The 25,616-nt window shown below is 35.0% G+C and overlaps 1 protein-coding gene across 1 annotated transcript in view; it reads right to left on the reverse strand.

Annotated features, from left to right (window-relative positions):
• The window catches only part of SEMA3C (semaphorin 3C), a 174,772-nt gene extending 149,864 nt beyond the window's left edge, over nucleotides 1-24,908 (reverse strand). Inside the window, exons 1-2 of the mRNA XM_045494620.1 lie at nucleotides 24,561-24,908; nucleotides 22,337-22,477 (exon numbers count right to left, since the gene is read on the reverse strand). Of these exons, the coding sequence (XP_045350576.1) occupies nucleotides 22,337-22,439 (103 nt within the window). The 5' untranslated portion in view covers nucleotides 22,440-22,477; nucleotides 24,561-24,908. The remainder of the gene's footprint in view (nucleotides 1-22,336; nucleotides 22,478-24,560) is intronic.
• Between the last annotated feature and the right edge of the window lie 708 nt (nucleotides 24,909-25,616).

Consider the following 25,616-nt stretch of genomic DNA (forward strand, 5'->3'; position numbering starts at 1 on the left):
ATAATAATGCAATTGTAGAGAACGTGAAAATGCTTCAAACCACAATGAAATCAGCATCTTAAAGTAATTACTCACAGTACCCATTGATATTATCATATATTATCATTTGCATCAACTCAAGGTAACAGTAAAAACTCTTGTCATCTGCCCATTAGTCATTCCAATTATGGGAGTTCTTTCTCATCTTACTATCTCCTGATGCTGTCAATTAACTAGGACTCAATCATATGCCCGTTATCAAGAACAGGTACATCTCAGGTTACCTTTTGTAAAAGTGTCTAGAGTAAAGGAAAACAAACAAACAAACAAACAACAACAAAAAACAAGGATAGAAAGGGAAGCAAAAAGCCATGTATGTAGGTAGCCACCTAGACCAGTCTGTAACAGTGACATGGAACCTCAGCTGGAAAACACTAGTAGCCTATGGGGCAGTGTATGGGGTTGTAGGGCAGTGATTAGAAATATTAAATTTGGGAATATGCCTTTTTTTTTGTGCTGTTGTTGATTCCCTTCACTAGATAAACATTTCTTAAATGCCCTTTCACAACATACTTTTTTGTAACTAATATTTTCAGAAACAAAGACAAAAGTAAATGTATTATTTTGTTCAATTTGGGTCAATTCATGTTCAATATCATGAACATGATATATGTATATATTTAGAAAGCTATGATGCAAACCTTGTTTTATTATGCTTACTTCCTTTTCTAATTATATATTCTTGAAAGAAAGAGTTCTATTTTTCTTTTATGCCCAGTGCCATCAAGCATTCTTAAAAGAGCTTTTGCTTTAGCTAGAAATGATTTTTTAATCCGTTATTGTGTCAAGAGTAGAAAACTCCATATTGGTGAGGTTTAGACAGATGAGCATAAATGAGTAAAGAAAACAGGCTAGAAGGGGATAGCCCTACTCAGCCCCCCTCTATCCTTCCTAATCCTCTGACTTTTTAAGACCAATGAGAAATATACAGCATCAACTGAAATCTGACTTTAAAAAAAAAAGTTTATTTATCTATTTTGAGAGAGACAGTGCACGTATAAGTTCGAGTGCGAGCAGGGGAGGGGTAGAGAGAGAAGGCAAAAGAATCCCAAGCAGGTTCCACCCTGACAGCAAGGAGCCCAAGGACAAGGGAGATTCTGAACCCATGAAGTCATGACCTGAGCCTACCAAGAGTCAGCCGCCAAACCAACTGAGCCACCCAGGCTCCTGTAGACAATATATTCTTAAGAGGCATGGAGTATATCTTAGTCATCTTTTAATTCCCTTAGCTTCATACAAAATTATAAAAATAATGCCTAACATATAGTAGATTTTTACTCTGTGTCATATTGCTAAATGTTTTACATACATTACCACATTTAAAATTCATAAGGAAAATATGAAGTAGCAACTAATTCATCTTTAGTTGATAGCCTAGTAAAAAAAAAGTCAATGGAAGTTGAGGAAATTGCCATGAATTACATGGCTCCTAAATGTTGGAGAAATATTTCAAACCCAGGCAATCAGCTCCTAAGCCTGACCTATTTGCCTTAGCCACAGCTTGTGCAAAACAGAAACAGTTGTTCCATGGTTTAAACCAGGCAAAGATAATAGGTAGGAGGGCCTATTCACTACTATCCTGTAAATTATCCATTAAATTTAAGTAAATAAAACCCTTCTACCTAATATGTGAATTTATAAAACATAGTTCCTTTATGACTAGTTCATAGCACAATCATATAAATACTCCCTCACTTTTTTCCTCTTTACTACTGAGATAACACAGAAACAAGAATGAAATGTATAATTTGTATTTTAGTATGTGTTCCCTGAAAGAGATGTTGGACTAAATGGCTTAAAAATAAATTGGGGAATATTGCACTATAACACCTCATTTCGCACATTGTACTGAACATCCTGCTATAATTGGGTGGGGGAACTGAGTCACAGTTTTGCCTGCTAAAGTGGGTGGTACAAGGAATTACCGCACTTTATTTTGGTGTATAAATTCCACCTGAATAATATAAGAAAAGTCAGGCAATTTTTCCATTTGTCATGTTAGAATTAAATGATGATATGACTTTTATCAGTGATACTCTAAAACAAATAAGTGAAATACTCCGTGGGCGGGGGGGGGGGGGGGAACCAAAACTACCTTTGACTCATGACCCTAAAATTTACGAATGTGGCTATTTTAGTATTTTACAAAAGTGACTTCCATTTAGCATAGCAATTATTTTTGTACCACTGAAGGAAGTACAGTTGTGAAATCTGCATTTTAACACACATAGAGCTGTATTCTTTTTTTTTTTTTTTTAATTTTTTTTTTTTCTCAACGTTTTTATTTATTTTTGGGACAGAGAGAGGCAGAGCATGAACGGGGGAGGGGCAGAGAGAGGGAGACACAGAATCGGAAACAGGCTCCAGGCTCTGAGCCATCAGCCCAGAGCCCGATGCGGGACTTGAACCCACGGACCGCGAGATCGTGACCTGGCTGAAGTCGGACGCTTAACCGACTGCGCCACCCAGGCGCCCCAGAGCTGTATTCTTAAAGTCTACTGGGCCAGAGATTGGTATTTTATTCCCAGAACTATTTTATTCATTTATTTCTTAGTTGTCAGTTTGCTTTGTTTTGTTTATATACTTTGCAGGACCTGCTAACAGGTCCTAAATAATAGAAGCACACTAAATCTAATCATTTCTTTTAAAGGTAAATATGTACCTTTCCATTAAAGATCAATCAATAAAGTTATAGGTGGAAGCTTAGAAAAAATGATACCTGAGTTTGACGTTACTGGAATCCTAAAAACACACAATGTCCTAGAATACCATTTGCTGTTTCATTTAATAAGTAGCTGACTAATTTTATTCTTCCTAAACTGCATCCAATGAGTAAAATGTGTTTTCTGGTGTTTGCTCATTTTATATATATTGTACATTTCAAGGTGTTAAACATAACTTCCACAAAAACAGAAAGTTTTTTTCCCTCTTTTTTTCTCCAATGAAAGACATCATATTGGTGCACTGAAACACACACCATAAAGCTCTTGACAATGGCCAGGTTTTTAATTCATGCTGTTTTAATGTAAACAAGTAAATATGACATATCATTTTGGTCAACACTGACTCTTCAAAGGCCCAAAGTAATTGATGTGTGTTTTGTTTATTGACCTGCTCATAATATTGCTTTGTTTATTTCTATCTCATAACTCTTACACATGGTATTTTACTCCAGACATCTTTTGATTTGCAAGTATGCAGACATATTTCCTAAGCTAACAAAAGCCATATCTTTCCTGCCTACGTAACAATAGTAGGATCACAGTACAAAGCCCAGAGACCTAAATCAAGGTAATTTTCTAAGAAGGTCAAAAGTGTTTTAAGAAAGGTATCTCTGTATTATTGGCACTTCATGATCCTGGAACTTAGAGCTAGACAGAGTTTGATTCACTACTTTTGTGCTTTCTGACCTACTTCTGCTCCTCTCTACTACTCTAAATTGCTGATTCAGATATGATTCATTTGTTCTTTGATTTTCAGGCGTTTATTAAGTACCTATTACACATCATGCTCATAAAAGAGGCTAGAAAAGAATGATATAGGAAAAAAGAACAGAACTTCTCATTTCCATATGTGACATATTTTTTTCTGAGAAGAAATCTTCCCTATCTTATACCTACTCCCATTCTTCCCACCTATACTTCCCATACTTCCTGTACTTCCCACCACTACTACCTATAATCTCGTAACTTTCTAGAGAGTCTGTTATCCAACAATTAGGCACAAAATACATATAAATGAAATTACGCACGAGAGAGTATCCATTGCATGAAACTTATTTAATCTTCTTAGCAAGAGACTCTATGTCTGGTAATGTAACATAAATGAAGACCTAGCTTAGGTTGTCTGGAACTTCACTGAGATGTCACTACATTTCAAAATATAAAGGAAATAGAAAATAAAACATAATTTTCTAGGTCATGGCTTTGCAATGGATCTTCACATTTCACACAGAAAGGAAGGATATCTGTTTACTTTCAATGGGTTGTCAACCCATTATGCTGCATGACTATATTGATTATTTCTCTGGCATTGCCAATCTTAATTATTGACTAAAGGAGCTAAAATTTACAGCTTATCACTATGCTGGAAACCATTAGAGCAACAGATTGAATACAGTTCTCTTTCATTGTTAAAAAATCCTTGTAGATCTCATGTTCTTTAGTAGAAAGTGAACTTCAGGGATTTGGGGACAGCAATTCCTAACGTAACTGCAGACTGGAATTGCCTGGAGTAGTTTCAAAACACTAGATTCTACACCCCATCCCTAGACATACTGACTTAAAAACTCTGGGTGTGGTCTTGGCATCAGGATTTTTAAAGCTCCCAGATGACTCTTACATGTAGCCAATGTTGAGAATCACTGTTCTTAAAGGTCTTAGGTTGAACCCATTCACTCATTCCCAAAACTCAGAATTACTGATTTTTTAAATTTCTGGTTTAATTTCTTCTGTCTTATACCCTTATGATGTAGGGACAAACTGCTGATGGGAATGAAAGCCCAGAGAAAGCATGAACTCTGGTATAGAATTTATTTGGGGGCATGGAAGATGTTTCTGATTATGTTGAACTTCTGGTATTTAAGACAGGCTCATTCATGCCTTTGCTCTATCCCTCAAATATGGTCAAGATGGGGGCGGGGGGGCGGGGAAGGAGAGAAAGAGAGATCATGTGAGCACTAGAGCTAACAAGAGAGATTTGGAAATCAAGAAATGGAAAGGATGAAAGCAGTCCCCTATCTCTACCACCCCTATAAACAGTTTCGGATTTTTAATGCTGGGCATTTAAAGACAATTTGGCAAACTGGAGTCAAGCTGTTTGTCAACTGATCAGTCAGGCAGTGATACTGATTCTGCAGTTGCAGGCACTGCTGGGAATTTGGAGGTAAAAAACAAAACAAAATCCTGCAGAAGTGCCTTGCCTCAGAGGCTTGGAGACCTTTGGTTAAATGCAAATATCTCTTCCTTGGCATTCCAACTGAACTCTGCTCTCAATCTAGTTTATAACCATGATAAAAACTGTAATCCCTTCTAGCAGAATAATTAATGCCAACAATGGGTTTAAAGCCAATATTCTAAACCAATTTTAAGATAATGTTTTTATTTCAAAACTGACCTCTTCTTGTTGTCTGTGCCTCTTTTATGGCCTGGTGTGCCTGGTATACCAGTTCTTTATGAAGTTGGCTTATGTTGCTGACAAGAACAGGTGGTCACTGAGGAGAGGATTCATGCTACACTTCTATTTGTATTGAAAGATGTAACACACAACATTGCACAGGATGGGCACCCTAAAATATTCCAGGAATTCAATACAGTTCTTTGGGTCTTTTTTTTTAAATTTAAATAATGTATTAATGGAATCTATCTAAAGTAGGGAGGATGAGTGGGAAGCAAAGGAATAAACATTGTTTATAAAAGTCTAAAACCTTTTTTTCATACTGACCCATAATTTGCCAATAATCAACCCTAACCATATTTCCCAGCTTTCTCTTTAAGGTGAACATAATTTGTAGTGTTGGCACGTAATACAGATACTTGTATACCTTGAAAAATATCTATGGGGGGGGCTGGGTGGCTCAGTAGGGTAAGTGTCCAACTCTAGATTTCAGCTCAGGTTATGATCTCATGATTCCTGAGTTCGAGCCCCTCATGGGGTGTGGGCTGACAGCATGGAGTTGGTTTGGGATTCTGTCTCCCTCTCTCTTTGCACCTGCCCCACCCCCTCTCAAAAATAAATAAATAAACATTTAAAAATATCTATGCTATTAATGGACCTCAGCAAACTTATCTTTAGTTATAAAAATCTAATATATAATCTATAATCTACCCAGAAGCAGTTTTAGAGAAGTTTTTAAAATTCTGTTTTATTATCAAATATTTATTAGAAAATTTGGAAAGCAAATATGGTTATTTGTTGTAAAGATAATTTCACCTAAGTGCTCAGGACACCAAATTTCACTTCCAAAGCATACATAAATGACACATCTTAACTCTAGGCCATCTTTAAATCAGTTCCTGTTACACATTCCATCAGCACCTGAGCTCTGAGGCTTTCACCATTTCGTGAATAATTTCAGGCTAAGCTTGATAATCTTTTTCTCACTTCAATTAAAAAAGAAGAAAAACCAAAGAGGGGACATGAGGAAAATAAACACAAGATGATAAACTGCTGGATGAGTCTATTTTATGCTTTAAATTTCTAATGTAACATCTGATATGTCTACACATAGCTATATGTATAGAAAAGTGTCAAATACATATCAGAAAATTAGATAGGAGGAGAAGTAAATAGTGCAGAGGATCATTCAAGATTCTATAAAGAAAAACTGCTGAAAATAAACCAACTACAAAAGAGAGATAGCTAATATAGGCACAACAAAGTGAGAAGCAATCCTTTCCTTTCACCTAAAATCAGAATGTTTTATTTTTCTGTAGCAAAGCAATAAGTACTCCTTTTTTCTTCAACAAAATATAGCCTATTGAATGTTCTTCTCCTCCTGTAATAGGAAATAACTTATAGCACTACAGTTGATACAATTAAATGAAAAACCAAAGTATATAATACTGGCATAAAGATCTCCTTGTTTATCCTACTTAAGATATGAAAAAAAAACTGCATATCACACACACATTATAAGATCCTCTGGAAAAAAAATTGTGCATAATTAGATTTTCACACAATGGTTTTAAAACTCCAGTCATATCAGCAGGTTTTGAGTACTAATGAAAAATGGAATTGATACAATTATGTTGAACAGTGGCAGGAAACATGCTTTTAAGAGAATCAGCTTAAAGAAAAAATTCCCAGTTGCATGAGCATTAAAGCTGTCAAGACGTTAAGCTAAAGATCTTCTCTCTGTGCCAGCTAACCCCCTGCCCGACTCAGGAAAGTAACTTCCTGAAGCCATGCCAAGCCCTTTGCTTGAAAATAACATCTTAATTGGTTTCTTCTAATAAAATTCAAAGTGTTCATTTTGGTGATGATAATACACTCATTGTTTTATTCCAGCTTAAAGTTCTGTTCTCTTGGAATGTTCTGAGTATTACTGTTCAGGGGAAAGGAAAGGAAAGGAGAGGAGAGGAGAGGAGAGAGGAGAGGAGAGGAGAGGAGAGGAGAGGAGAGGAGAGGAGAGGAGAGGAGAGGAGAGGAGAGGAGAGGAAAGAGAAAAGAAAAGAAAAAAGAAAAGAAAAGAAAAGAAAAAAGAAAAAGAAAAAGAGAAAAAGAAAAGAAAAGAAAAGAAAAGAAAAGAAAAGAAAAGAAAAGAAAAGAAAAGAAAAGAAAAGAAAAGAAAAGAAAAAAACGCTCATGGGTCTGAATTTATGTAGTAACGATAGGTGGATGGACCAGCAAAAGTTGGAAGTTTTTGATGCCAAGAAAGACTGCTTCTATTTAAATCCAGATTTGTATATAATACCAATGAGATTCTAATTACTTCACAGTTTGCATCATTATTGCTTAATAACGTGCATGTGTAAATACAGAGCCAGGTTGATAAGGTTTAGAGAATGTTTAAGGCTCTTACTGGCAACTGACACAAGATAAATTATCCAATAAGTCTTTTCAAATCAAGGGATAAATTTAAGTCATGAGGTTTTGTTTTTGTTTGAATTATAACAACTAGTGTGTATTTAAGAGGTTGGAAAGTTATAAAAAGAGCTCCAACATATCCACTGCATCATATTATCAAAACTTCTACATGCCTGGTCATCATCTTAAGTTTCTTTATTGAAAGTTTTTCAATCTAGTCTATTGAATGGTTTGTATACATAGAGACAGAACTCTAATTTCATAATGAAATTCAACACAACTTTTATTTTATAGAAGCCAATTTTATTATCACTTTGCTGCTATTCATTTATTCATTAAACAAGAATGAAGAGGTCCCTGTACTAAGAATTACAATTCTGTTGGAATTGCGCTTTTACGTGTAATGGTCTCCAACACTTGAGAGAAACTGTGGCCACATACACCACTTCTACCCGACCCAAATAAGCAAGGTCAGGAATACTAGGGTATTTGACTCCCTTTACTCTCAGTTTCTAATTTTGTTAGTGTGGTCTTAAAATCTTCAGACTTGTGTCCATTATCAAGTTTCAGTAATGAATGAAGAGCCAGCTTGGTGCACTTCACACAGTTTGTACAAAATTATGTCTATTTACAAAAGAAAAGAGGTTGTTTCTAATCTAATTTTGTGAAATGAAGACTTTAGAAAATGAAACACAGAATGAAAGATTATATTTCACATGCTATAATTGGAAATCTGCTAACTCCTTGGCAATTGATGCTAACTACAGTAAGTAACACTAGCAACCTGGGTTGTAAGACTTCACTAGCTGTCAAAGCGGCAAGCCTAGTGAACAAATTCATGCATTGATGGTGTCTTTACATATGATTTGCCCCATTCATTCCCTTTATGTTCCTATTAGCTGTAGTAAAGATGGATTACCTCCTTCTGGCAGGTTGTTATTCAGCAAGTCCTTTAGTTCTCGCCATTCCTCGCCATCAGTGATGGGAAGGAGGCAAGGCTCAAATACAGAAGTCACTAGAGTTTCTTGCTCTGCCTCTCAGCTCACTTGCACCAAGCTGTTACTGCACACCTGTGTTGCAGTAATATGATAAGTACTAAAGTGTTTGCCGAGCTAATCACCCAATTATTATGTAAATATAAAGTTGTGGTATTTGAACCTAAGAAAACATATAAATAATATATTAAAAATGATACCAGGAATATAATAGCTTTTTTTTTTCCTGACTTCTCAATTTTTGTTCTGTGCATTTACAGGGCAGTATACACTTAGGAAAGACCTAATTTGTTGTGTGAAACACAACAAATCTTTACTCACGGGGTATGTGTATGTAGGTATGTGTGTGGGTGTGTGTATAGAGAGGACATTTATTTTTTACTCAGATATACATCCCCTCTCCATAACTGATTCTATTTTTAGAAAGTGAAACTCCATACCAAGGAAATAAGATGTTTTTCTTGAAAGAATTTAGCAACTGTTTCTCTGGTGCTATTACTCCTGCAGAGAATCAAGGTTTTCATTTTATGATATCAGCTGTCTGACCCTCTTCTTAGAAGAGTAGCAATTATTGTTTGTAAAATTATATTGCTTTGACTCCTTTGGTCTATCAATTCCACTGAAACTAGAGACTTGATATTAGCCATTACATTACATATAAGATTAAAGGTGAACAATCTTAGTTAGGGGTGCCTGGGTGGCTTAGTCAGTGTCTGACTTCAGCTCAGGTCATGATCTCACAGTTTGTGGGTTCAAGCCCCACATCGGGCTCTGTGCAAACAGCTCAGAGCCTGGAGCCTGCTTCAGATTCTGTGCCTCCCTCTCTCTCTGCCCCCCCCCCCCACTCATGCTCACTCGCTCTCTCTCTCTCTCTCTCAAAAATAAACATTAAAAGAAATTTAAAAAATATGAGCAATCTTATATTCAAAGTCTGGTATCTGCTCATTATTTATAAGAAAATAGTTTCAGTGAGGAAGTAATTTAAGAATTAATTAGGTGGACTATTTCATACTTTTTAATAAAGTATCTTAAATGCTAGCAGGTATTAATATTGAGAAAGGCAAGAATATTAGGCATGTTCACTGACATCACTTCAAATGAGTACATAAGGTTATTTTAATGATTGGGGTGCCTGGGTGGCTCAGTCGGTTGGGTGTCCGACTTCAGTTCAGGTCATGATCTCCTGGTTGGTGAGTTCGAGCCCCACGTTGGGCTCTGTGCTGACAGCTCAAAGCCTGGAGCCTGCTTCAAGCTGTGTCTCCCTTTCTCTCTGTCCCTCCCTTGCTCATGCTCTGTCTCTATTTCCTTCAAAAGTAAATAAACATTAAAAAAATTATTTTAAAGACTGTTTTCCTCCTAAGGCAATATATAAATAAGCAGAATAGAATATTCTGAGGATTGACAAAGAGGAAAATGGTATCCTGATGTATATAGCACAACAAAACTCTTGATTATGGGCGTTGCAACTTGGGAAAGGCAAGACAAAGCCTGTTCATTCATTTATATAATTAGAGACAAATAAAATACGAATTTTTTGATATTTATTGCCTCAACCTTTCCAAAGAGAATTGAGAAACATTTCTAATATAGTGTTAAAGTTTGACATAATAATCCATAAATTATTGCTAAAAGGACAGCTATAGTTAATTTTTCTCTCCATATACCATTTTCTCTAGTATTGTCTCTGCCACCACCAAGCTGTGTCTGTTAGCCAAAACAGTTAGCCTGTCTGGGCCTTCATGCCTAACTACTTCATAGGCATTCTGGAATAAAAGACATAACAAGTGGAAAATCTCCAAAAAGTTAAAAGCAGTCTGCAACAGTAACCTACCACTGTTGAGTTCTCAAAGGCAGTTAATTCCCACTGAATAAGGAGGTAAGGCTGAAAAGATTGTTTTTGAAAAGCATGCACCTTGAAAATGTAGAATGAACTTGCCATCTTTTACAGCTCAGCACATTGTTCCAGGGCTGGCGCTACCCTAAAATAGCACATGGCTCAGCACTGAGCTCTCCCTTTTATGTGCCCTTCTTGCCAACTCACACTCTGCATTAGAAAACGTCAAACTTTTCTGTTCCTTGCTTTAAATTTGTTTTCATTAACAACAGTGGTCCTCAAGAACATAGAAATAAAAATGCAGAAGGCAAAGAAGTGCTGGAATTTGCCCAAAGCTTACATTTGAGCTCTTTCTCAATACTTTTACTTTTGACAGTAATGGAACTAAAACCAAAATGATAGTTTTTCATACCTTGTTATATAAAAGATATTTAGGAAATGGAAAAATTGAGCATATCTTGGTGTTACAGTTAGTTGATGCTACAGTGGTATCTGTAACAAAGAACCAATCATTTTCTTTTCTTTAAGAGAAAGTGTAGGCTATGTTGAACTTATGGAGACTACTCTGATTAATTTGCACAGTGAGGTGAAGGGAATGAATAAGAAATTTTTCTACAGTTATCCTTTGTCTGAGCTCAAACTTGTTTCCACAGCCACAAAAGAAGACCTTACCCACAGCAACGAAATAAGCATGCTCCGCAGTTGTAATTCCCTTATCCTCACCTGGGTGAATCTGAAATTAAAGGAGTGATTAGGGGCAGTGTAGAGAATGAATTTTATCTCCTTTATTTTCAGGAAGGATGGATGTTCTAAAAGAAAAGCAGAAGTCTACTGTGACACCTTTAACATGATAAAGTGAGTTTACAGAATGCCTGAGAAAAATGTTCTTTTCTTTTAATTGTGATTTTGTGAATCTTAAAACTAATTCTAGCAACATCTACCAAAATGGCTCTGGCTCTGGCATCTGACTGCTTGTGTTTTAATTGTGTCCTTTTCCATCCCTGTGACCTCAGGCAAGTTACTCTTGCGGAATCTCCATTTTATGAGGATAAAAATAGCACCTAACTCACAGTGTTGTTAAGAAAATTAAAAATAATGCCTGGCACAAAGGCAATATTAATGTTAGTGATTATTATATAAATGCAAATACATAACCAAAATTATTTTGTAAAAACATAATATCCATGAAGAATGGAAAAATGCATATCTTTATTTCTAAGTATTCTTCTAAATCAAATTACAAAGAAAGGTATGCAACATACACTTTCAATCTACATATGTGAGTAACACATCAAAATATTTAATCAACATGTGAATGAGTATAAACCAGGCTATCTAAAATAAGCAATCTATAGATTCAATGTAATCCCTATCAAAATACTAACAGTATTTTTTCTTTATCAAGATACCAATAGTATTTTTCACAGAACTACAGCAACAAATCCTAAAATTTGTATGGAACCACAAAAGACCCCGGATAACCAGAGCAATTCTGAAAAAGAAGAAGAAACTGGAATTATCACATTCCCAGATTTCAAGATATACTACAAAGCCATACTAATCAAAATAGTATGGTACTGGCAAACAACAGATACAAAGATCAATGGGACAAGATAGACAATGCAGAAATAAACCCATACTTATACGGTCAGAAAGAAAACAAGAATACAATGGGGAAAAGACAATCTCTTCAATATATGGTGTTACGAAAACTAGATGACACATGCAAAAGAATGACACTGGACTACTATCTTATACCATAAACAAAAATAAATTCAAAATGGATTAGGGACCTAAATGTGAGACCTGAAACCATAAAACTCCTAGAAGAAAATATGGGCAGTAATCAGTCTTAGCAATATTTTTCTGGATCTTTCTCCACAACCAAGGGAAACAAAAGCAAAAATAAATAGGATCAAATCAAACTCAAAAGATTTTGCACAACAAAGGAAACGTTCAACAAAATGAAAAAGCAATCTACCAGACGGGAGAATATATTTGCAAATGACATGTCCAATTAGAGATTAATATCCAAAATATATAAAGAACTTACACAACTCAACACCAAATAAATAATCCAATAAAAAGTGAGCAGAGGGGATCTAGATAGACATTTCTCCAAAGACATACAGATGGCCAACAAACACATGAAAATATGCTTGACATTACTAATCATCAGGGAAATACCAACCAAAGTTACAATGAGCTATTACCTCATAACAACCAGAATGGCTAGCATTAAAAAGACAAGATAGAAGTGTTGTGCACTGCTGAGAGGAATGTAAATTGGTGCAGCCATTAGGGAAAACAGTAGAAGGGTTCCTCAAAAAATTAAAAATAAAAATACCATATGACCCAGTAATTCCATTTCTGGGTATTTACCCAAAGAAAACAAAAACACTAATTCGAAAAGATACAGGTACCCCTATGTTTATTGCAACATTATGCACAATAGCCAAAATATGGAAACTACCTAAGTGCCCCATCAATAAATGAATGGATAAAGAAGATGCAGTATAGACACACACACACACACACACACACACACACACACACTGGAATATTACTTAGCCATAAAAAGGAATGAAATCTTATCATTTGCAACAACATAAATAGACTTAGAGGGCATTATGCTAAGTGAAATAAGTCAGACAGAAAAAGACAAATTCCGTATTACTTCACTTATACACAGAATGTATAAAGCAAAACAAATGAACCAACAAACAAAAAAAACAGAGACAGACTCATAAATACAGAGAACTCTCCTCCAGAGAGGAGGGTGGGGGGGGATGGGCAAAACAGGTGAAAGAGATTAAGAGGTGCAAACTTCCGGTTATAAAATAAACAACTTACAGAGATGAAAAGTACAGCATAGGGAATAATATCATAAATAACATTGTAATAATGTTTTGCGGTGACAACCGTTCACTACATTTACCATGGTGAGCACTGAGTAATGTATAGAATTACTGAATCATTATGTCACACATCTGAAATTAATATAACATTGTATATCAATTATATTTCAATAACATTAATTAGTTAAACCACCTAGCATCTCTTGATAGCTCAAGAGTTCAGTCATAATTGTTTCCACGTATCTATGGATAATCATGGACTACGACACATTTTCTCATGGAATTGTTTTGATCAGATGACTGAATAAACATAGCACAAAACACTCACTCTTAATTTCAGGTCATTGGAGCATCTCAGCTTTGTTCTCAATTTCAGGACCCTTGTACGTTTTTAAATGGCTTAATATCACAGCATTATCTTTTGGCAACAGATTTAAGCTTATTAGAATGTGACAAAACTCACCCAGAATAAGAATTACTTTTTTATGCCAGGAAAATAGGAGTTTCCAACTTTTTTCTAAGAATCTTTAAAAGAAGACATCATTGTAACATATTTCTATCCTAATACTTCTCAAGGGACATTCTTTGCACTACTTAAAACTTCCCCAATTCAAGGCTGTAAAAGATATTTCATTTTATTTTGACTACTAAGAGTCCTGAATCAATATATATTACAGGGAAAAACAGACATGAAATTTCTCAGCAATTTCTTCTCATCTTATGTTCTCAATGTGTTTATAACAGTTTTAACTTGCTCTTGTATCATAAATTTAGTGCTGCTCTACTTAAGACTCTTTATGATTTAGGTAATGTCCCGCTCATAATTGTATTTATCAATCCCTTCCTGATTTTAAAGACACTCTCACAGGGGAAAAATGCAGAGTTTTATTCACAGAGCATTCCTTGTTGAGTCTGAGTTTATTAAAACATAAATAGTTTATGTTATTAAAGATGTTTAATTGGCATTTAACTGAAAACGTCAGAAGGGGAATTAAAACAAACTGTATTAACACAAGTTTTCCCAAGAACTAAATATTTCAGAAGATTCAATACAATCAGAAGGAGCGTTCTCCAAGATTAATGGAAAAATCAAGAACAATTGCCTTTATTTTTTATCTCTTGGGCAACCATAGACAAACTGTTTTCAACAAATGTGCCTTGTAATGTTAATGCTACCAGAGTTCATAAAGACACAATTTATTATTTTGAGTTTATTGTCCAACAACAATTCATTTAGCTCACTAGTTCCCAGGGGTCCTTTTATTTGTTGTTTAATTATTATGCTTCTTGTCAAATGAGGCAGGTATTAAAAGATAAAAGATGTTTTGTAAAATTTTGTCATCTTTCATTTATATACTATCGATGACCTGGAGACTTTGACAATTATATTAATGAAAATTTCAGCACTGAAAGAAGGCAAAAAAGCATCAAAGTAAATAACTGAAAGAACTTATAATCCTATGCAAGCTAAGTCCCTACACTTAATATACTTGCTTCCCAATATAACTCAGACTGACATTTTTATGTTTTTAAAACACTGTTGTGCACATGTAAATGTAAAAGTCAACCTTGAGCTGAAAAACTGGCCAATATTAGCTAAGGAAAAATGCATCCAAATGGTAGAAACTTTAATTTTTTAATTATCATTTTCCTTTTGAGTTTAAAGCCATGAGTCATAGGCTTCAATAGGGTGGAAAGCAGTTTAGTAGTAGGAGATCTTTACTGTTCTAGTGAACACCAGCAAAGAATTAATAGCAGTCACAAATAATCGACTTTTTTGCCATGTATTTATCAGTCAATTTATTTTTGAGTTTTCACTGCCTTAAATATTTCCATGGGCATCTTGATAACTCATAAGAGTTTCAAGCCAAGAGAAAACCTGAAGTAGAGCCAGACTGCTGTCTATTCAATAAAATGATATTCAGGTTTTTTGAAGCCTATGGAATATTGAGTACATCCTACTTCTTTATTTCATATTGTGTTTTGAGTGTGTGTGTGTGTGTGTGTGTGTGTGTGTGTGTGTGTCCCAGGATTACTTAAAAATGTCTGATATCTTAGACATTTGTAGTAGAGAGACAAAACATGCACATGACTGAATTATTGCCTTTATGGCAACAGAGGTGGAACTGTGTAATTTTGGGTAATTCCTGAATTGCAGTTGATACCCAATCTTACAAACAAGAAATTTTGCTACTTCAGTAACTTAATAATATAAATACTCATTAGATAATATAAGATAAACTAATTCAGTAAATAATTCTCAACTGAAGTAGTGAATTTTGCGGTGCCTGGGTGGCTCAGTCGGTTAAGTGTCTGACTCTTGACTTCAGCTCAGGTCGTCATGATCTTGTGGTTTGTGAGTTCCAGCCCCAAATCTGATTCCAAACTGACAGTGCAGAGCCTGCTTGGGATTCTCTTTCTCTTTCTTTCTCTCTGCCCCTCCCCGGCTCTCTCTCTTTTAAGATAAATAAATAACCTTAAAAAAATTAAATAATAAAATAGTGAATTCAGGTTCTGTTAATTTGTTCACATAGAAAGTATTCCAAAGAGCAAATATTCCTGAATAATTTTCAATTTATTCATCAAAAGAAAAAGGGTAAAAAATAAAATATATTGTTTAACAGACATTATTTTAGGAGCATGTATATAACCTATACTTGGTATTTATATGGATATATTTACATTTGTATTTTATTTTATGGGTGTATTTATACAGATATATTTTATACATATTTCATATACAGATAATTTCAGAATCAGAAATTATCCTGATTTAATTATCATGACTCCCTGCCTTCTTGAGGCTTTATGGTACTCTCTTTTTTTTTTTTTTTAAAGCTTATTTATTTATTTATTTTTAACGTTTATTTATTTTTGAGACAGAGAGAGACAGAGCATGAACGGGGGCAGGGCAGAGAGAGAGTGAGACACAGAATGGGAAGCAGGCTCCAGGCTCTGAGCTATCAGCCCAGAGCCCAACGCGGGGCTCAAACTCACGGACCATGAGATAGTGACCTGAGCTGAAGTCGGACAGTTAACCGACTGAGCCACCCAGGCGCCCCTTTATGGTATTCTTAAATGTCCCAAGAGTAGCAAATAGTTAAATGCAATTTCAAGCCATCCACTATGCCATGACAATCATAAGAAATAAACTAAGTAGATGGAGTTCTTATTAAGTTCAAGCTTATCATGAAAAATTGGACTTTCAAAAAAACCGAATCTTAAGAAAAATAATGCATTTGTGCATTACTTTAAAAGTCTAGACATATCTAGACATGCTAGACATACTAGCTTATATATATGCCAACAGTATTAAGATTTAAGGCAACATCCCTGACAGGCCACCAATCAAGGCCCTTTGGAAGGCTGTGTATATATGAGATCTCTTCCTTTTAATATAAAACACTATGCTTCCAATCAAAACACACACAAAAAAACTCAGGGGTGCCTGGGTGGCTCAGTCAGTTAAGCATCTGACTCTTGATTTCAGCTCAGGTCATGATCTCATGGTTGGTGAGTTCAAGCTCCTTCTCGGCTCCTCACTGATAGTGTGGAATCTGCTGGAGATTCTCTCTAGGTCTCTCTGCTATTTGTGCTCTCTCTCTCAAAAACAAATAAACTTTAAACACACACACTCAACAACTTTCTGGAAGAAAATATCTAAAATCTATAGAGAAGAAGGTCTATTAGGGAAGAAAATACAGTAATTAGGAGATTTGAGAATTAACTGGAAACAGTAAATACAAACGTTGAATTCCCAGACAACATTGAATCTCTGTATAATGTATAATGTAGGAAAAGGTTGTAACTAGATGGAAAATATTTGACCATCAGCAATGTACCAGGATATGAGTCTAAAGTTATTCATCCACAAATTAACCAAAATTTTTCTCCCATGATGCTTTTACCTTAATGCTATGATGAAGAAATTTTGTGTTCTACCTAGTCTCTATCATTATTTTAAATTAACTAAGATTCACTGAAGCATGTTTATAGTGTACCAAGGCTCTACTGGTTGGGGAGGTACAGTGGTTAAGAAGTATCAAAATTTATGTTAATTCAACATTTATTGAACAATAACAAATGGCAGTCTCTATGCTAATTGGGGGGGGACTAATTATAGTACAAAAGAAGACCATATTTGTACCCTAAAGGAATTTATGTTAACTCAATTAGAGTAATTCTTTGTGTATTTTAACAAGATGCACACTATACCCACACAATACATTTTACAAATTTAATTCATTTCATTTTCAAAACAGTTCTATGAAGTGTGTGTCATTCCCATTTTACAGATGATAAAATTCTGGATTAGGGAGATTAAGTAACTACCCCAATGTAGCATTCCCCAGAAAGTAGCAAGCGACTATGATTTAAAATCAGCTCTGTAGGACTTCAAAATCTGTGAACTTTTATAAATTGTTTAGTTTTGTTCTGTCCCTTGCCCAAGTCCTTCATACAAAATGTTCTTGAAAGCAATGAGAGGAATTACTATAGAAGCCTTCCTTAAAGAAGATGATATTATAAAAAAAACAAAAACAAAAACAAAAAAAAACTAAGCTTAAACATCATAAAAATTTAGGGCAATAAAGAGTCTTAGAGTTTAGTTAGCCCCCAAATTTTTTAACTGGTTGGGAGAACTGAGGTCCTGACAAAGTTTCAGAATTAATTACTGAGGAACCAAAGTTTGAAAACTCTGTTATTTTTTCCACATAAATGCTGTTCTCACTATATTGCACTGCCAATCAAATGTCCATACTTTTACATACATCAAAAAACATATGTTTAGACATGTTTCCTAATATTTTAACAAAAACTTCCCAGAGGTCACTGGAATCATGACAAACATTTTCCCTACTTAATTGTAACTAAAATTTTGTTGGTATTTTTCCTTATACAAAAAAGACAGAAGTTTTATGTACAAAATTCATTTCAGAACAATAATTATTACCAAAAATAATTGGTGATATTTTGTAATGGAAAAGAGGTCAGTTCATCAGGAGGCATAACACTCTTAAATAGGTCAGTATTAAAAACAGAAATTCAAAAACATGAAGTAAAAACTGATAGACCTGAAAAGAGAAATAGACAAATCCATAATTATAGTTGGAAAGTTCAACTTCTTCTGTAAGTAATTCAAAGAATAAGTAGACAGAAAATCAGTAGGGATATAGAAAACATAACAAACCATCAACTGACTGAATCTAACTGGCATTAATAAAACATTCATGTAATAAAAGCAGAATACAGATTCTTTTCTATGTAGGCTACATTCAGTGTAGTAAAATGATTTTTAATAGTTTTTTAGAAAATCAGAAGCATATTATGTATGTTCTTTGACAACAATAAACTGAATCAGAGATCTACAACAGAAAGATATATAAGAAATACACAAATATCTTCAAATTATACAACATATTTCTGAGTAATTTGTGAGTAGAGAAAAAGTAAGAGGAACAATCAGAAGACATTTTGAACTGACTACAAATCAAAACAAATTTTATCAAAATATGTGGAGCACTGCTAAACAGTGTTTCAAGGGAAATTTATAGCACAACTGGTTACATTAGGAAAAAGTTCTCAAATCAGTGATCTAAGTTTCCATGTTAAGAATTTCCAAAAAGAAGAGTAAATTAAACACAAGACAAGAATAAGATAATTTCATTTTAGAGCATAAACCAAGGAAATATTAAACAGAAAAACAATAGGAAAAAAAACACAACAAATCCAAAAGCTGATTATCTAAAGAGATCAATAAAAAGAAAAAAATGATTTCTACAGCAGTCAGAACATAAAGGAAGTAGATGTAAATTAATAATATCAGAAATGAAGAAAAAGACACTACTACAGATCCTACAGGCACAGTGAGGATAATAAGGTAATATTATAGATGACTTTATGTCAACAAATTTAACATTTTAGATTCACAACCTAATTTCTAGGTGAAAAATAATCTTATTTTGAATCTACCTCATTTTTAAACAGAAACAATGCTTAACATATTTAACTCAGTAATCATGTTTTATATCAATTCAAATATAGACAATATGTCCATTTTTCTCAACCTTAGAACCTTTTTGTAAAATGACATGTAACTGATGCTTTTTGTCAAACTATAGTATCAATTCCTGGCTATGTAAAATACTACATGCTAAAGTCTCTACTGGATAAAGGCAGAACCATTTCAACAATGCTTTCCCTTTTATATTAACAAGCAAAACAAATTTGTCTATTGAATATATGTAGCCTTGACTTATCTTATGACCCTTATAGATTCCAAAGATTTTCTGAGAAAAAAATTACAGTGACAATAATGCTATGAAATGTGAATCTGTTAAACCACCAGATTTTTTTAAACAAAAATTCAACTTAATCAAAAGGTATTTCATGAACTTTATATTTATTTGAAAAGCTATTTGGCATAAAATTAGAATGATAACAATTATAAAATGTAATATCTAATAGGAACCACAGTTTTTTTAACATGCAAGATTTAGTTTGTACAAATGTAACTAATTAATAACATCTGAAATACATTCTCCCACAGGACTGATGACCATCTGGTTGACCTTACACTAGATCAATAGGGAAGGCAAATGTGTAAATCAATGTTTCCCAAATGTTATCACTGCATCATTCTACTACAAGAAGGGATAAAACTTGGATGTAAGAAGAGATCTCATTTCACACACTTTAAAATTGACTTTGTTAATTGGACTGTAAGGCAAGACTGAGAGGATTCTTCTAAAGTTCCATCCAGAAAGAGACTGGCAGAAGACCAAGTAATGGTGAAGGAAAATAATTCAAGACAAAAGAGTCAGGAGGCAAGGAAATTCTGAGAATATAAAGACACAGATGATATAATCTGATGTTATTTGAATTTCCTCAGAATCATTTTCCAACTCATAATATTTGGCTGAAAAATAGTGATAGAAATTTTGAAATAAATAAAAGCATACACCATATGTATTTTAATTAATATATGTTCATATATGTGTCAACCCTTACAAAGTTCTATATTTTGATGTAAAGAGTAAACCATTTTGGAAGAAATGTAGCAACTTATTGTGATATACAGAAAAGTTGTAATAAAATGGGAAACTTTAAGTAATAAGAAATTTGGAAAAGGTACACTGAAACAGGTATACTGTCTAATCTATTAAGAAGAGGATGATGAGCTGATTACAATTTATACCTTTTAACAATTTTTTTTTGTCCAAGGTATTTTTCCTATGATAATATGTCTAAAATATAGTTCACTTCAGGAGTTTTTTGTATTAATTTAGAAATTATGGGGTTTCATTATTTGTTCTCCCCGTTGATATATATCTTTAATACAAATAAAGCGATACTCTGTATCTCTGATTATTTCCTAGCATGACTCTTCAGAAAAACAAAATATCAGGAATTGGTAGAAATCTCAGATCAAAAGCTTATCTCATCATGTTGTACTCTACATATGCTATAAATTAAGGTAAGTCTCATTCTGCAAGAATCTGTTTTGACTTTGAGAGCATTTAAAATATTAGACATGGAGTATTTTAAAAATCCCATCACAACTTCTAGTCACTTTATATATAGTAGTTACTGTCCTACTTAGTATTAGTTTGGTTTTAAAAGATTATACTAATTAATTTCTTCTGTAAAAGATAAACTGTAAAGTCTTTCAAATATGAACTTGATGGATTATCTCTGGTGATACACATGCTTTTACATTTTACAAATTTTGGGTTAAGTTTGGGTTAAAAAAAAAAGTTTGGTCAGTTTTGATGTATTAGAGAGAACAGGTTCAGATAACTAACCTGTGGGACCACTCCATCTTTCTACATATTGGGAGACATATAGAAAAGAGAAATTGCACTACACCCTAATGCCTTTATTTTTCATTTGATTAGATATTTCATAGTTCTCAACTTGGAAGAAAAGGTATAAGTAGACTACAAGATGTTACAGTAATCAAAAAAAAAAAAAAAAGACACTTCAAAGGGTCTGTTTTCCCTTTCTTCATAACTTAACTGGACAGCCATGGGTTTTTAGTGGAATGACTGGCTTAGAAGCTAAAGAAGCAATTAGAAGGTCACACTAAGTTCTAAATAAAGCTCTTTCAGTGCTTATCATAACCTTGGGGAAAGCCCTTAGTGACTTAAGAAGAAAAGAAAAAAAATAAGATATCCATGTGACTGATAAGTGTCAGTCATACTGCTGTTTGAAATTCAAGATAATAGAGTGTTTCAAAGACACTGCTATAGAAAGTTCTGAGAGTATACTATTTCTCAAGTAAAATAAAATATGCTCAATGACACCAATGTTTATGAAGAACTTAGGTTGAAAGAATTAATAAAAATATAAATAACCCTTATTGGCGAGATGATCTTCCTGATCTATTTCTTATCCCATACGTCCAATTAGTATGGGTTATGTGACTGACCAAAATCATCCATCTGTAAGTTGTTTGAACTATATACATCAAAGCTCATGGATACATTTGGCAAACCATTTCCTCAGAGGATCTTACACCTTTTACATTTGTGCAAATTTGAAATCACGCCAATTTCCCCAAACTTCTGAAGAAAACATTTGTACACAACAGCAGTCAAAAACATATTTCCAACTATTCTTTTAGATCCTTTTCAATTAATTAGGAGATTTTGCCAACCTCAGGAATGCCTTTTGGAAATGGAAAAAAAAACACCATTAGAACAACATATGGAGAAACAAGTTTGGAGGCCAAGACCAAAACTTACGAAGAAAAATTTTAAGTAATTAAACTTGCATAGACTTCTCTGCTGATGAGCGTTAGCACATTGAGGGTGTTTCTCAAACACCAGGTGACTATTAAGAAGAAACTTCAAAAAGGGTACAATATACTTCAAGCATTTTCATAAACACATGTAGTAGAGAGCTTTTGCCTATGAACACATAATTTAAAATAGCCATGTCCTCCAAAAAGCAGCCCAGTAAATATTTTCAAAATTAATCAACATTCAATAATATTTTACTGTGTTTTATTATTAATGTTTGAATCTGGACGTGAAATTTTTAAAAAGACTTCAAATAACATTTTTCCAGAGTATTTATCTTACCATCAAATGTTAAATAAACTCTTGCTTGGGGCTGAGACGATCCTTTTACACTGATAGAACAAACAAATACTCCAACCAACACGAAAATTGCCTGGACTGCCATTTCTTCAGATTTGCAAATTAATATCCAAGAGAAAATACCTTTAAAAGAGAGGTAACAAGTTTGTTATATTTCATTTCACATTTTAGGAGCATACACGTATGTGTGTGTGCGTGTGTGTGTGTGCGTGCACACACACACACGCACACACACACACACACACACATAACTAGTGATCTAGACAGAGCACCTTATTCACAAAAGATATATCTGAACTTTTACAGTCATGCAAACAGTAGGAGGTGCTCTGACTTTGTTGCTTAGATGTGAAAAGTTGGATTTAATTCATTTATGTCTGGAAGTCTTTGCAAAAAGAGAAACTGTTTTTTTTTCCAGGAAATAATGCTAATCTTAAAGCAGAACAAAGGAGCTAGGAAAAAAGGTATTGATTCCCAAAGGAAACTCCATATTTAAACTTGATCTAATAATCACATAACATTGAAAAGACTTGAGAATGGTACCAGTGGGTATTAGATGAAAACTTGTCTTTCTACCATAAATATTGTAGTAGCAAGAAAAAGTCACATGAAAAATCATGTATACCCACTTGCTTCCACCCTCATTAGCTCTTTTGGAGTAATATCTCTGAAATGTTTCTACACATAAATCTATGTGTGCTCAATCCCTGACCACTGAAATCACTCAAATTAGTTATCTGCCAATTTATACAGATGCAGCTGTTAAATGATGCAGATGAGGTAACCATGGACTAGTGCCAAGTTCAAACCAATGACTTAGTGGTGAGCAATCCACTGAACCATGTATCCCTCAATGCATATTTAAAATAAATCAACCAGAAAGCAAGCTGTCAAAATTCCAAAAGATAAATCAGAGACAGAAGCATTACCTTTTGAAACTGTAGCTATAAAATTGATACATGCTATTAACTAATGTCTGAATACTAAGGAAGATCAGGTAATGGGTAACTAGAGATCTATCTACAGCAGCTCTAGTGGCCACAATATGCAAAACAAACTCAGGACCATGAAAGAAATCCTGTCATTTTGAGTCTAATATAATTATACAATAAAATGACAGAGTTTAATCTAGAAATGTTTTACAGGTTACAACAATGCTAATCTTCAGTATTATATGGTTATTTACATTAAAATCTTCACACTATTTTATTTAAGAAAGAAATGCCACTAAAAATTGAAAAGACTACTTCACTAATACAGAAGAAAAAAAGTATTATATTAATTAAACAATTAAACTGAACACGCCATGTTGAACAATTGAAACATTTTAAACAGTGGATTTCCTAGGTGGTACATATGTCGTAAGACTTAGAAACAAAACTGTCTGCCTCTTTTGCCACACAGATGGGAGGAAACCTTAGAGATGTTTGTACTGGTAATTTTCAAACGAAACAGTCTCTTCCTGCTTCCACAACCTCTTCACCTTGTCATCCCTAAATTAACTTAGAAGAAAACTGATTTTATAGGATAACTTTCCCTTAATGATTTGCTCCCTGGTTTTGTTGACTTTATAATTAAACCAAAAAAAAAAAAAAAAAGCTATAAATATGCCTAACCTTCCTCACTTCATTAAGCAGGCAGATAATTACACATTTTTACGTATTGCTATTATCAGTGTCTTATCTGACATGTCTCGCCAAAAGCGACATGTGCTAAAAATTGAGAAGAATAATAGTGGAGATGAAATGACAGGTCAAATGAAGTAAGTATACAGAGCAATGTGATTTCAAGTCTACCTAGCGATGAGAAGTGACTGAAAGCCAAGTGTCTTACACGTGCCCGCCCGCCCCCCCCCCCCCTATAACTTCCCTTTAACTCAGACACTTAGACATGCTGTTTGTTGTTTTCACTTCTGATGGAACACTAACAACATGTAAGAAAAGGAATCTTTTATGTCCTCTAGAGCAGTTCTACATCAGAAGGCACGGAAATACTCCACTTTAAACTCTCCGCAGGTGTCATAATCTAAAGAAAACTCAAGCAGGGCTCTCAGCAAGGGAAACACTTCCCTGACAAACTGCATGTGCTCTTTAGAAAACGTCCAGACTCAAGCACACCGATGTGTAAAAAGTCGATACGCAGAACCAAAAGTTATGTTTGGTATTTTGCTAAATGTGTAATGCTGAAAATAAGGAACCCAGCTTACCGAGATGGGAAGAGATCAGCACGGAAAAGTCATCAATTTGCTACCGGTGTGGCTCCGCGAGTGCCTCTCTAGTCTTTTTCCCAGAAGACCTTAATTTCTAGAGCGTCCCAGCGGTGAAATTCTTTCTTCCCGGTCGTCTGAGTTTCTTTGTAAAGGAATCCTCAGCGTAGCAGCGCCGCGGCACCGGGAGCTCGACTCCGCGTCGCTCAATCAAGCACCTCGGAGTGAATGGAAAGTGGCCGGGCACCGGGGGCGAGCGCTCGGGTGTCCGATTACAGCGACGCGGCGCGCGGCTCGGGCTGCCCGGGCGCGCCGCCCAGCCGGCTAGCCTCACCCGCCCAGCACACCCGCCGCATCTCCGCCGCCGCGAGGCCCCACCCAGAGCGCGCCCGCGAGAGGGTGGCAGGGAGCCGCGAGGGCGGTCGGCGGGCGGGCGGCCGGCAGGGCGGGGCCGGGGCCCAGCCCGGGACCCGCTGCCGGGAGACGCAGGAATGCGTCGCTGCAGGCTAGAGGTCCAGCTGCCCGAGTCCGCTCCTCTCGCGGTCCGCGGCGGAGTGAGCAACTCACAGGGTGCGCTCTAAAGCTTTGGTTTGTTACCGGCAGCTCTTGGAAGGCATACAGGATTTGCTTAGCCATAAATATCAAAGTGCAAAGCAGCTTTCTTGCCAGAAAAGGATCACTGCATCCTTTTAAGGCAAAGAGATGCGTTTTTAAAAGGGCACGGGTGTTATCCTTTTCCTGCTGAAGATTTTCTAAAACCGGTAGAGATAAACCAACTATCTCGTCGCAGTTTATCCTTTTAATGGGTATTGTTTCCCATTGCGTTTCCTTAATATCCCTAAGGCAGTAATTCTGTTGACCTCTCCACATTGATTCCTGTCCAGTACTCTTCCCTCCTGGATAGATGTTCCCTCAAAACATAATTACAAGAAATTCCTTAACAATGTTGTGGAAGAAGGCTGTTCTGAACCATGCCAAGAGAATAGTTTACAAACTCAAAGGTATATTTCCAGCACTACTTTCAGGAAAACTGGTTACAGTCTGGAACTGGATTTA

Source organism: Leopardus geoffroyi, chromosome A2, assembly GCF_018350155.1.
Source record: "Leopardus geoffroyi isolate Oge1 chromosome A2, O.geoffroyi_Oge1_pat1.0, whole genome shotgun sequence".
NCBI classification, from domain to species: domain Eukaryota; kingdom Metazoa; phylum Chordata; class Mammalia; order Carnivora; family Felidae; genus Leopardus; species Leopardus geoffroyi.